The 14293-nt window shown below is 40.2% G+C and overlaps 1 protein-coding gene across 1 annotated transcript in view; it reads left to right on the top strand.

Moving 5' to 3' along the window:
* The first annotated feature begins 2263 nt into the window (after positions 1-2263).
* The window catches only part of LOC121458368 (cytochrome P450 7B1), a 165140-nt gene continuing 153110 nt past the window's right edge, over positions 2264-14293 (top strand). Inside the window, exons 1-2 of the mRNA XM_041667606.1 lie at positions 2264-2307; positions 2532-2764. Coding sequence (XP_041523540.1) covers positions 2649-2764 — 116 coding nt within the window. The 5' untranslated portion in view covers positions 2264-2307; positions 2532-2648. The remainder of the gene's footprint in view (positions 2308-2531; positions 2765-14293) is intronic.

Genomic DNA, 14293 nt, shown 5'->3' with positions numbered 1-14293 from the left:
AAAGGTTATGACTATCTTGTTCTAACTTTAGTATTATGGCCACCTTGCAATATTCTACTTCCATAACTCTGTCTATTTTGCACACACCCCCCCCATTCGGAAACCCCACTACCCTGAGCTATAAAAATCTTGTCTTTCTTATGTCCAATGTTGCCTCTCAAACCCAACATAGGGGGAGGCAGCTCCTGTACAGGAATAAAAAAGCTTGATTTAACTAATTTTGTTGGGGTTGGTGATCTTTCTCCTCAAATCTTTGGGATTAACACTTTTCATTGCACATGGAGTATTTATCACTTTCTTTCAGAGTTTGGGACAGGGTACAAGCAGGTCTGTGTAAAAAGGTGAGAGGCATGGAAACAATTTTGAAGTTGTTAATAGCAATTGTTCAGAGACAGGGTGAGGACATAAACTGTGTTTTGTCCAGAAGAGACGATTAAGAGTATATAGAATAGGATTTAGTTAGAAGGGTAATACTCATCAACTGAGTCCACAGGACAACTTGATATCCTGATATTTTCTATTAAATACTACTAAAACTCAAACACAAGTTTTGGGAGTGAACGTGAAATATCTGCTGTATAGTCATTACTCAGGAAAAAAGGTGTGTGTGTGGGGGTGGGGAAGGATGGGGTCTATATTTGTGTTTCGTGTGGGCGCTCATCCTGGAGTTAACATCAGTGAAGGTGGACACTTAAAAGAAATCCCACACTGGCTCAGAAGTGAGAATAGTGGAGGGTTATTTAGTTAGGGGTAGACTCACAAATCAATATCTTCTGCTGAAACGGAGAACAGCAAACTGAATCTCACACCCGGAAAAGAGGCCTGAAGTGCACATTACATTGGCATAAATAGTATAAGAGGTCACATCCCAGTGCGTCAGTAACTTAATGACTACTGGTGGTAGGAATTCCTACAGCAGCTCCCCCTTTTGTTTAAATAAGAGAGTTCTAAGTCTAATACAAAATTATATGCTATAAGAACAAATATATCAAGCAGGAAACGTGTGATAAATGTTTCAATAATTATCCTATTCTAATGAGTTTAAGTCTTGTATAATAAATAACTTGGCCAAGTCATGAGAGGAAAGTAACTACAACTATCTAGTATTCAACCCCATCAAAGATCCGAGAAGGGAAATAATATTACTTGAGTAAGCAGGAAGTGCAATCAAGCAACTTCCAAAAATGTACAACAAATGACAGAGACAACAGGCTACCTTGGCAATCACCCAAAGTCTCATTTCCAACGTTGAAGCAATCAACTTTGGCTAAAGCCTAGAATAACTGACAGACCATTTTCAGAGGCAGGAAAATTTTCAGAACTGTCTTACCCTGTCTTGGCAAGATTTGACAGTCTTTTTCCTTGTGTCCTGCTTATTAATTTCCGGATACCATGTACCTTGTCAGTGGTCGAGGAATGGGCAGCTCCTTGCCCAAAGGCCAATTGTGCCAAGAAGAAAACAAACTCCTAGTGGAGTGTCTTTGGTGCTCAACATTCTCTCTGGAATAGATCAGTGCTGCCAGGAGCAATTGTGTCTCACTTCAATAGAAGTTATTTAAATGCCATATTGTATGGCTCTTTGAAGTGGTTGAAGATTACCTATTTATGCAGAATACAATCTCTATATATCTAAAGAACCTGATTAGTCTAACTATAAGTATGACAAACATAGATGACTATTGTCCTATAATTCTTAATACCTATATAACTTAAAGACTAAGACTTCATATTAGAATATTATACAATATTATACAACTGTACAAATGAGGACAATGACGTCAAAATGTAAACAATGTATAAGTATCTTTATCAGAGGTAGAAATATACATTGTAATATGATAAATATATCCTAAAATTGTATTAATATACAAAAATATTTTAAGCAGAGGTAGAAGCATGCATGCATACAATATGATAAAACATCAGGTCTCTTCCTCAGCCAGTCTTACTTTATATATTGAGGCAGGGTTTGACAGCCAAAAGCCAGTATCTACTAAATAGATATATCTCCCCTATTGACCCCATTAGAAGACACTTTCCAAGTGCCTTCTTTCTCTGCCTTGTATAATGTGGTGTTGCTTACTTTTACCTGTGGCCTCTTGCTGAGTTGTGCACCTCAGCAATCCTTCCAGAAGATGGCCTGGCCTCCTTATCCCAGTCTATGGTGTGAGCCTTTGCATATATTATGCCCTTTACCTCAGTATAAGCACGATAGGATGTTGGTGATGAAGGAGGTGGGGAGCCCAACCTGCAGTGTGCACTGGCAGTTTAGGAAGATCCAAGCCACAGGGCCAAGTCCCTAAGATGGTGAGTGAAGAGAGGTAAAAGGCAGGGTCCCTCCTGTGGGCTCACTGCTGACTCAGAAACAAAACCCCCCTCCTCCAGGACTTCGTGGCTCCGTCTGGGGAAATCCTAATCCTTTCCCTCTTCCTTGGCAGGGTTCCTGCCGCTGGAGCGGGAGGCGGTGAGAGGCGGTGCGCTTGGGTCAGGGGGAGGCGGGGGGAGGGGACTCCACTAACTTTGTAGTTCAGCTTCAGGGACCACGGTGACATTCTGCTCGGCGCCGCGGGCAGGCCAGAACCTCGGGTGAGAAAGACAGGGCACCGTGCAGAAGCCATCGCCCCCTGCAGAGCCGCCAGCGCGTCTGGATGGAAGGAGCCGCGACCCCAGACGCAGGCTCGATGGAGCCATTCGCCCTCCCGGGCCTGCTCTTCACCGTCACCCTGCTGCTCCTGGCCCTGCGCCTCCTCACCCAGCGCACCAGGTAAACTCCAACGCTGACATGGCCACGCATGCGCGGGGTCGCGGCCGCACGACCTCGTGGGCACCCGAGTCCCTTCGGCATGGCGGGTGCAGGTAGACCTTGCTCCGGGAGCCTCTGGGTGTCCTACAAAGGCTCTGCACGCACCTCTGCACGTACTCACGTCCAGGTTACAGATGTTCTGTCCAACCTTACTTGCTGCGCAGCGCAGTCTCGGGCTTCTCAGGTTTGGTTAAGCATTCTGCGATGGCCTTTGCCTGGGCCCATGCATGTTTCATGACCCAGAATTCCCCGCATTTTAAGGAGAGATACTTCTTGAATTTTATCTAGTTCAGAGAGAAATGTTTTAAGAAAATTCTGGTGCGCAGTGTGGGTGCTGTTCAGTGCCTCAGTTTATCTAATTGTACCTTACCTGGAAAATTAGAAACAACAGAACCTACCGATCGTGATTATGGGACTTTTGTGAGAAACAAAGGTGTTAATAGTGTTTATGCCTTCGTTCTATTTATTTTTCTCAGGACAACAAATAGTAGTGACAGTAAAACTCAGAAGTGCGTAACTATCTGCGGGGAAACGTGGAAGCAGAGAAATGGGAATAAAATTATTCACTTCCCATTTATGTTGTTTTTCCCACTAGTGCCTTATCTTTTTCATGCACAGTTTTCATGGCTTTTGAAAACGAAATAGGTTAATTTAAGGAGAAGAGTATTACTAATTAAATATCTATCAATGTTTTGGGGACAATGACACAATCGTACCTCATACAAATAAATATCCGTGGGAGTTTTTGAAGTACCAGTTGAAAAATATTTAAAGTAATAGTATTTGGATTTGCTCACATGTAACTTTTCAGAGAACTTTCTGGAACCTTGCCTTTCCTTTTATGTAGTCTTCTACACGCCTACAGCTTGCAGAGCTCAGGGTATTAGGTCTTTAACTTCAGGCTCCTGTGACTACACCGTGTCAGTTAGGTCACACTTCTAGGAATATAGATGCCAAGGCTCTTTCTTCTAATCTCCATTTTCGTGCAGGGCACGGGCAGTCAAAGCAAACCAGTTCATTCTAGACCACTGAGGGTAACTGGGTGACAATGCGGAACTCAGGAGGTCCACGGGGAGGTAAAAAAGCAAGGAAAGCTGTCCTCAGGGTGTTCAGAGAACAGGCCAGTTTTTCTCTGTTCACTAAGTATGATTTGCTATCATGTGCCTTCCATCAGTTGCCAGTTCCTTCACACCAGGAAGACTAATGCAGGTCTGTGAGGCACTGCGTTCTAGATCAGCTCATAGGTTGTAGTTCAGTATGGAAAGATATGAGTATATTCCGGAAAGACCCACGTGTCTGATGGCTTTTCTTTTCTGTGTCTGGACAATTTATTCTATTTCCATAGGAAAGTCCTGTCTGATGTCACCTGTAAAAGAGAAACGATGGTTCTCAATGTTTTGTGTATAATCATGTTTGAACACCTATTAGTGAAAATGTACAAATAGAAGGAAAACACTCTTGCCTTTCCCACTGTATGGTATTCTTAGGGGCCATTGATAATGAATAGAGACAGTAACTCTCTCTCTCTCTCTCTCTCTCTCTCTCTCACACACACACACACACACACATACACACACCTTTGGGATGTTGTGGATAATAAAGTTGTAATAGTTACGCAACTTCCCTCAGTTACAATTTATTCCGCTACTAAAGATCTTTTAAGTCCCTGCCATATCACAATTCATTTTGCTTGTGCTAGACTGATAAAGAAAAATAAAGTTCTCTCTCTCTCTCTCTCTCTCTCTCTCTCTCTCTCGTGTGTGTGCAGGCATACACGTAAAAGCCTTCGAAGGTCAAATCCAGGGCCTTGGACATGCCAGGCAAGTACTCTGTCACTGAGCTACTCCACAAGGAAAGCTTCCTTTAAAAAGTAAAACATTCCAATTTCTATAGTTTTGATGGAGTTATCTCTGGAAGTTTCTTTAGTAACTTATTTTCTTTTTAGTTATTTTTTTTCAGAGTTAAAACTGACCCAGGGCCTTGTATGTGCTAGGTAATCACTCACCTCTAAGTCACACCCTCAACCCTTTCTTGTAACGCTCACAGAACTTTGCACCCTTCCGACTGTACTGCAATTATTTCACATTTTACTTCATAGTTAGAGTTTCTGCATACACATCCTTATTAAAAAAACATTTTAGAGTCATGGCATGCTAAAAATGCCCACCAGCATTGTCCCTCATCACCAACTAATGTCTACGGAGATGGTATACATAGGGTGGTTATATTCAATTTTTACCGTGTGAGCAATTTTGTCTGGAATGCTTGTAATACAGTGTTTTACAGGAACATGGTTTACCCACAAAACGGCTAAGATTAGAGGAGAACAGGGCAAGCCAGAGGTCAGTTATTGCTCTTGCCCGTTTATCAGATGTTTTCCATTCTTTTGCCTCATCCCCTGCCCCACGCCCACACCTTTCCATCTCTGTTTCTTTTTGAGACTGGATCTCAGGTTAGTCTGGACTGCTGGGACGAAGTGATCCTTCCACTTTAGTAGCTGAGACTAGAGGGCATGTCTCTGCTTTCAGGCCACCTGGAATTTTTGAGGGGGTGGGATGGGATTCCTTTTCCTTTCCAGGAAGATGATGACTAGTGAGACTGTCAACCACAGATGCCATCACAGTGCTGCAGCGGGGAGAAGAAAAGAAGGGTAGCAGTGGCGTAACGTGGAGCTATCACTCTAGGAAGGACGGGAAATGCTTAGAATCACCATATATTTTGGACAATAGAATTAACAGGATTTCCTAATGGCAGATGAGAAAAGAGTCAAGAGTGAAGTTTACATGTTTCAGGTCCTTTGCTCTCTAGTTCTCAGGGTGGAAACGGACTTGGAAAACTGTTACTTGTCCAAAGTAATTACATAATTTTTAACCCTTCCAGCAGTAATATATTCGACTCAATTAATAGCATCACCAAAATATGAGACTTTCTCTGTAAGCCATAGCAAGAAAACAGCTGTCTATTGACCAGAAAGCAAGGCTTCACAAGATACTGAGTCTGTCAGCCCCTTGATCCTGAACTTCCCAACCTCCAGAGCAGTGAGAGATAAATTTCTCTTTCTTGTAAGCCACTGGACTTGTGGTCTGATGTTACAGTAACTGCTATGCATTAAAGATGGTGAAATTCAAGCCTAACTGTCCTCTAAATGGTGGCAGTAGCTGAACTCCGGTCAGACTACAGCTCCAGAAGCTCGTTTCTCAGTATTTAGGTTTCTTTCCTTGATTTTGGTTACTCCAGTCACCTCAAGCTGGCATCTCAAGTGATAGTGTAGTAAAGGCATAAGTCACAAACAATGCCACACCAATTTGGAATTATGATTAATAGGGTGGTATTTATTTAAAGGGGAAAAAACTTACAGATCGCCGTCCCAGACAACAGCCCTCTATGCAACCAGGAAGGGAGTCTAGTCGCCTGAGGAGCAGGAAGTGAGGAGAGAGAGGAGAGGGAAGTGGCCGCTTTTTTAAAGGGAGAGAGACCACGCCCCAATGGGCTGGTATCTCAGCAGCTATAGGCTGGAGGAGTGGGAGGACCTCCTGCAAAAGTGTAGCTTTTCGGAGGGGGGTGGGCAGTTAGTACTCCATCTTTGGTCTCCTTTCTCCTGGATTTCTTTAAAGTTCTTAGTATCTCCATCATGTGTTTTTGGGTTCTATTCTTTAGTAAATATATAATTTTTATAGTCATCTGCGGTGATGCCAATTTCCAGGCAACTTCATGTTTCTAGAACCCAAATTCTATGTCAAATTATCAGATATTCAGTGATAGCTCTAACCAGATAATGTGGAATGCACATGCCTGTGCACGTGTGTGTTTTGTTTCTCTTTATTTCCAAGATTTATTTCTATTTTTTTATGTGTATGAGTATATTGCTTACATGTATTTTTTCAGGTTTCAAATTTTTAATTAAGATCTTTGATCCACTTGGAGTTAATGTTTGAGCAGGTAGAGAGCAAGGGAGGGATATAGATTTACTTTTATACACATGGATAGATAGTTTAAAAATCAGTTTTTAAGTACATGGTTACTGGTTAAACTCCCTAACCGTTTGGAATCATTGACCTTTTCCTTGTATTCTTAGCTTTGATTATTCCGGCATGATCATGTATGTAGCATAGCAACCTGAATTCAAGGTCCTAGTGGTTACTCTTCTCTATCACTCATTAATATTCATGTATATGAATGTGCACAGCAGGTTCTTCTACCTACTGAAGAACATCTTAATGGTTTCTAATTTTGGACATTTGTGAGGAAAATTGCTAAAAATATTCATGTGGAGAATTTTGTGTAGGCTTGTCTTTCTAAATGTAAGAGTGGAGCAGGCTCCATGCTGTGGAGAAAGGATTGACAGCTTCTTGTAGGATAGTGGCACTCTGCTTCATCCAACGTACAGTCCCATTGAAACTATTCCAGGTTACTGTTCTGTGAAAAGTAAAGGACAAAATTGTGCAACTACCTTGCTGAATAAGAGAAAGGGACATCAATTACATGATGCATTTTATAGCTGAAGTGCTCATTTTATGGCGTGGCTTTTTTTTTTAAACACAGAAGTATGTGGAGTGGATATTTTTGTCTATAGAAAAGTAAAAAGGATTAATTAATTCTGTAATTGCTGAATGTAAAAATTAATAGAATTTCTAACAAAAGCATAGCTGTAATATGATTTAAATTCATTGTCATTTCTTCCTGCAACTTCATCATAAATAGTTAATGAACAAAAATTTACAAGTTTTCCTGGATTAAGCACCTAGTGGAATGTGGGGCACTGAGTACTAAGTATGTAGTCAGTTGTTGTCTTCCAGGATGAATCTTTTAGGGTGTCACAACATCACAATGTACAAATCACACAAAGTGATTTTCAAAGCCATGCAGATTGTTTCTTCTTATTTAAAATGTGAAGGTGCCTTAAGCAAATTCTTATGAGCCAAGGATGTTTGTAAAGGAGACTTTATTAGTGCAGTGATTATTCTTCAGCATAGACCTATTTAAAAGCACAGTAACTGGAGTGCAGCCAACACCTAAAATTCCTGATCTTGCAAATTTACAGTTTTAAAAACTGTCTAGTTAATTTTCAGTTTTAGGTACGAGATTTTTATGCCGTATTCCCCGCCCAAATAAATAGATGATTTATTTAACAAAATAGAATTTCTCTGTGACAAGGTTAAGCCTGTTTTTGGCAATCATACCTGATCATTCATAAATGTTTGCCACTAAGTACATTTAAGAACATGGGCATATAAATGGTTATAGAATGCTAAAGAGACCAGATTTTATCATTGAAAACCAAAGTTGTCTTGGCAAAAGCAATGCTTTGTAGTGACTGTAACTTAGGACTCAAACCATTTTAGCCTGAAAAAACAAGTGACTTATTACTTGATCACATTCATCCAGGGCCAAGTGTTGTTGAACTGTGTTTTGGTAATGCTAGTCTTTGGGGACAGGATGTGAAGGAATAACTACTTTGGATGCTAGACATCACTTTTAGAGTTGGTATATTGTATAACTGTTTCTGAAATAGAATGATAACAGGAAAAACATTTTGCCTAATAGACATAAGGCAAATTCTTTGTTTTCTTTATTACATTGCATTTTACTAAATCATCTCTTTTGGTGTAGGAGGTCCTTCTGTATTTGTGTTGTTTTCATTGGTTGAATAAAGAAACTGCCTTGGTCTTTTGATAGGGAAGAGCTTAGGTAGGTGTGGAAAAGAGAACTGAATGCTGGGAGGAAGAAGGCAGAGTCAGAGAGAGCTGCCATGGAGTTGCCAGGTCAGACGTGCTAAATATTTCCCGGTAAGCCATGACCTCGTGGTGAACACAGATTAATAGAAATGGGTTAGATCAAGATGTGAGTGTTCGCCAGTGGGAGGCTAGAGTGAATGGCCAGGCAGTAATTTAATTAATACAGTTTTCTGTGTGGTTATTTCAGGGTTTAAGCTAGCCGGGCAGTGGGACGCAGCCCACTCCTTACAACACTCTTCTGAGAACATCCTTCGTCTTATACAGACATAAAATAAGTCTCATTTAAATAATGCTTCCAATGTATAGTTTCATCTGTTCATAGATATGATGTTAACATGAGAGGTTCTATGTCACAGTGTTGGAGTAGCTGAGGAGACATCTCAGGTGGTAAATAAAGTATCTGATATGCTGAGTTCAAAGCTCCAGCACCTGCATAAGTCAGGCAGAGCAACGTGAGCCTGGAAATCCAGCACTGTTGGAATGGGAGGAGTGGGTGGAGACAGAAAGACGCATGAGGCTCATTGGCCAACTACGCCAGCCAAATTTATGGATCTGAGGTTCAGTGACAGACTTTTCTCAAAAATAAAGCAACGATTCTGGTGAGCTTTGGCCTCCACACACATATAAGTGCACACAGCCACACTAACAAGTATACACCATATACATGACACATAATAGCGCGCACACACATATACACACTCTCACACAGTGTTTGTGTTAAGCCCTTCCCTTTATGCCATTATCTCTTCCTTTTTACTGCTACTGCGTGACATAGGCACTTTCCCTTTATGAAAAATGAACAAATTAAGACCTGATACAACTTGAAAGCCTTTCTAATAGAAACCTGGCTAACATATGCATATATGGGTTAAATTTTTTTTAACCAACAGCATATTGCTAAAGGATGCAAGCAGCCTGTAGTTTCCTGTTCACACTAGACCTTGTGGCTGAGATGTGTAGGGTAAGATGGGAGGAGTGGGTCTCTTTTTTTCTTGTTGCATCCCCTTTCTGGCTCAGCAGAGCATTTGGGGTTCTCTGTGTATGGAGGCTGCTCCATATTCAGATGAACCAGAGAACAGGACCCATGATTCTAGAATCTGTAACGTGGGGGAATGTCCAAGCTGAGATTCACGATTTTACCTTTTGAAAACTTTTGGAAATTTGATTTACAACCCGTTGGTTTCCAATATTGTCTCTTGAAGGAACCTAGAGCCAAAGGAGAAGGATCTTTTCATCGTCTGAAAATTTGTTAAAGACAGTTTTAGTTTTTCGTCTCTCATCTCCTAACCATCCTCCCTTAGTAGTCTGTGCGAGTGTTGAATGTGACATCGCTCTAGTTACTATTGCCCTTGAAAAGTGGCCTCAAACACTGAGTGAGAAAGTGGTAGACAGTTCACTTATTTCTTGATGAAGCACAGCATAGTAGTTGATGCAATATCTATGGGATACCTTGAGGTGAGTGATAGACTTTTCATGTTGTTTCATATTTTTACTGACATTTTATACCTGGGCAAAGATTCACAGGACCATATTGTATAGAAAATTCATAGCTTTATCTAAGTAACTTTGTACTTATACATGCTGCATCTTTCACCATACATGCAGTATACATTCGTGTGTTTGCATGTGTGCATGCACAAACACATATGCATGCATGTATGTATCTCAGACTATTTCTACCCTCTTTGCTTGTCAGTGTGTTGTCCCATATGGTGTAGAGCATTGTGTCAAAAAGATAACAATATTCTCAGAACATATGAAATCATCAGTCAGCTGAAGAAAGGTAATGACTTTTGTCCAACTCATTTGCAACTCTGATATCCACATAGGCAATAATGCTTGCCTCTAATACCCACAATCCTAACCAGAGCAGATACTTTAAACTTAAAACGGCTATGGCTTTCTAAGAGAGAGAATCCAAATGTGATCCTTGTCCTTGTCCAGAAATGGACTAAATGAACATCTTCTATAGACACGTGTGGAACTTGTCTCTTTTCTTTGACCTCTGGGGTAGCCCACTCTTCTGGCTACAGAAGCAGAGGCCTTCCAGTTGAAACCCACCGCAGGTGGATGGACTCTGAGGTCAGTGGCAGGAGGGTTGCAGCTTTCCCAACCTATTCCGGGACGAGATGTTTCCGCTAATAAAAAGAGTCCCGAAGCTCAGTGTACAATCGCAATGTGCACGGACAGGCCTTTGTGCAATCTAGTGCCATGTACAAAGAGTAGCCATGATGACGTTTCAGTTCAAAAGAAAGAGAGGTTCAGAATGCTTGAGTTCACAGCGTTCCTTGGGTCTGTCTTTTCCCTTCTGTAAGGAACAAAGGGTCAGAGGTCACCTGTGCTTTGTCTTTCATTGCTTCCCAGAATTTCCTCATTTGAAATCTCAGATAGATACATCTGTGTCTAATTGTGCTATACTGAATGTTCTGTTCAACTACTTGATTAAACAAGAAATTTAAGTAGTTATTTCCCGGAGAAACATGGAAGATTTGCGATGGTGTCCCCTCAGCTTTCTTGCCCTCTAGGGTATATCTTCCTAGTGCTGTTCTCATCACATGATTGAATTGTGGTGCATTAAAGTTCTGCTGTTATACTTCATATTCAAACAGTGGTTGCTTCATCTGGAGAGTCATAAAGGTCTAAAGGCTGTCCAAGCAACAGCATAACTCCAGAAATAACTTTCTTTTGGTTATCAGAGATGAAGCATATAGCAGATTATTTGTCCCCAAATGTGATAAATAAAATTAAATTGATATGTAAAGATCCCTTTAATTATATTTTATTTAAAAAAGACATGTATAAACTGTGTTTCGTCTTGTATGTGGTGCATATAAATGGACACACAAACACACATACATATATATACATACATATATATATATATATATATATATATATATAGAGAGAGAGAGAGAGAGAGAGAGGAAGAGAGAGTATACAAATCTGCTCTCTATATTATATACGTTCAGTATGTTCACATAGTTAGTCCATCTCTTTAGACACTGCGGTGATCAATTCTGTCATTGCCATCAGTCTGCCTCACTGGGAGTAATGAAGACAATTTTTTTTTAAACTCTGTGCTTGGCCTCTACTCTTTCTTAAAGAGAAAAGCTCAATGCACATACGAAGTCAAATAGAACCCAAAGCCCGTGCCTGCTTGGAGGTCATCAGAATTGTTATTTAATTGCTAAAATCATGGGAAGAAATAGCTTATAGAACCATGTTCAAAGCTATAGGGTGTTCTGAGTCATGTGATAAATTTATAGTGTTGCTTATGTTGTCTGATCCCGAAAAATTATTCTTATTTGTCAAATGAATCAACGTTTTCTTCTTTTTAAATGTTTATTTAAGATATGCATACATTTATTTGCAAATCTCTCTCTCCTCAAAGCAGGTAATTATCCCTTAATGAAAGGTTAAGGAAATGTGCGAACGCATTGTTTTGTTACAGGGTCACTCTTAAAAGGAAGGAATTTTGGCTGTGACCATAACATACTCATATCAGACTCTCTGGCACTTTTGTAAGATTAGCTGAAGCAGGACCTCTGACAGGAAGCGCTTTTGTTCTCCTGTGTCTGTTTGCTAACCTTCACAGAGATGCTATCAGAATAGCCAGGTCAGAAATACTTATCCCTACTGAGAAGGGAAAATGAGAGCAATGCTATTCCTGAAATAGCGGTGGTAAAACTTTCACAGGAGGGGAAAAGGCATGATGGCCCTTGTCACTTTCTATGACCTTTAATTTTCTCCTCTAAAAATTAGGGAGTTGGATTGATGAGCCACTTTTAAAGACAAGGTCATTGCTATTTTTAAGCTGGCCCCAACACACGTATATTAGCAATGTGAATTTTATCAGACAGCACACTGCACATGTCTCTTTATGCCTCTCCCAGTCTGTACTGCTTGAGTCATAACAATGGTCTATGTCTGTGGGATTTTCCCAGCTCTCTTAGGAAATTTGACTGTCTTCTTCCCAGAACTTCAAAATTCACATCACAAAATGAATATTTAATACCTGTTTCCACCCAGCCACTGTGTCTGAAATTTGATGTGAATCAAAATTTGTTTTTTTTTATTCCTTGCTATGGCTGCAGGGTTTAGAGAAATACCTGGCACTTTGTAACTCATTGGCAAGCAATACAATCATAGAAAAGCCTAGTTCTCAAATAGAATTTGGTTTCCAAACCTTTGGACAATTTACACAAGTCATTGTTACTTTAAAAAATGTTGATAAAGCTGGCAAACATAGTTTACTTCCAGGAACATGACTCATGACTCCACTTGTTAGTGAGAAGTCAGTTGTTGGAGATTTCTTTAGACTGCTTTTAACAACAGTTTCAGGATTCTGTGCGTCAAAAATCCCAAGGCTCCAGATCCTGTAGTAAATGGAGGAGCAGGAGAAATGCCTAGTTCCTCAAGATGAGAGCAAAACTGTTTCGGAGAAACAGTGAGTATTTTATTGCTGCTTTTTGATGGAATTGACTAAGAATATTTGAAAGTCAAAATCAGGAACAAGAACTCAGATATGATTGAATTCACTTTGGAATCAAGACAGCCCAGAATTCAGATTAGTGATGAGAAGACCATTTACAAAATTAAGCTGACAGGTGTCACTCACATCTAATTTCAGCCCTTAGGAAGCTGAGGCAAGAAGATCTAAAGTTTAGGTCAGTCTTGTATACATCACAATATCCTGTCTGGGAAACGACAACAAGAAGAACAACAACTAGCAACTCATTTTATACATAACATATAAGATGGATGAAACTTGTGTTATTAAAAGGGAGTAGAGGGTGAAGTACTTGAACTTCCCCACTTTTACTTGTACAGAATAAGCCAGAGAGCCATTGTCAGAGTGGATGAGAGCAGAGTGCTCACACCATAGAAAATGGGGGTTTGAATACTAGCCCCTTTACTAACTGGAAGTAAGGCTTTCAATAAGATATTTTACTCTGAGGACAGTTGTGGAGAGTCATGGATGAGTTTAAAAATATCCCATGGATTCGCCTACATGGAAAGTAGGCAAAACTTATTTCCAACAATGTAGGAAATACTGAGCAGAATGCAAAGCAAATGCACTCTAGAGCCTGTCTTTCAGAACTTTACAGTTGAGTTAGGAGCACAGGCAACACATTGAGTCTTCCAACTTCACACTTCCCTACACTATGAATTTAAGATTGCTTATGTATGGTCTGTATTCCCCAGCTTTGCGCACTTGTTCCATTCACACAATCTCCTAAGGTAAGGTTTTGTATTGAAAGGAGAACCGAGACTATTGGTGCTGATTAGCATAGGAACTCCCATCCCATTCCTTATCTCTCTCAATCTTCAGTCTTCTCATTCTGAGCAACAAATACTAATTGCCTGACTAATGTATGAGTGTATTGTTAGTTACTGACTATGCATCAAGAAAAGTCATAAGGAACCCAAATCTACAGAGACATAAACAGCCCCCAGAAAAGGGTATGTTATCAGGATAGAGCTATTAGGATAGATGTTTGAGAAAATGAAGTATTAATAGTGGGACTAGATTGGAAAATTCTTAGAGTAGTAACTGTTAATGTAGGAGGAGAGAAGTAAAGAGAAGAGAGACTCAAATTTCTGTTTTAAATGGAAGGTTTTATTTCAGTTCAAGGATGAGCCTACTTTATTGGACGTCTTACATGTTCAGTATTTATGAGATACATGTCTTTGTATTCTCTCTGGAAGTACAATGTATAGACATTAACTTTTATATTCAGTTCTGTCTTAGTGA

The sequence above is a fragment of the Microtus oregoni genome, unplaced genomic scaffold, assembly GCF_018167655.1.
Source record: "Microtus oregoni isolate MIOR12 unplaced genomic scaffold, Mior012 000017F_ref0000208, whole genome shotgun sequence".
Classification (NCBI taxonomy): domain Eukaryota; kingdom Metazoa; phylum Chordata; class Mammalia; order Rodentia; family Cricetidae; genus Microtus; species Microtus oregoni.
The sequence above is the reverse complement of the archived record's forward strand: the minus strand, read 5'-3'. Positions and strand labels throughout refer to the sequence as shown.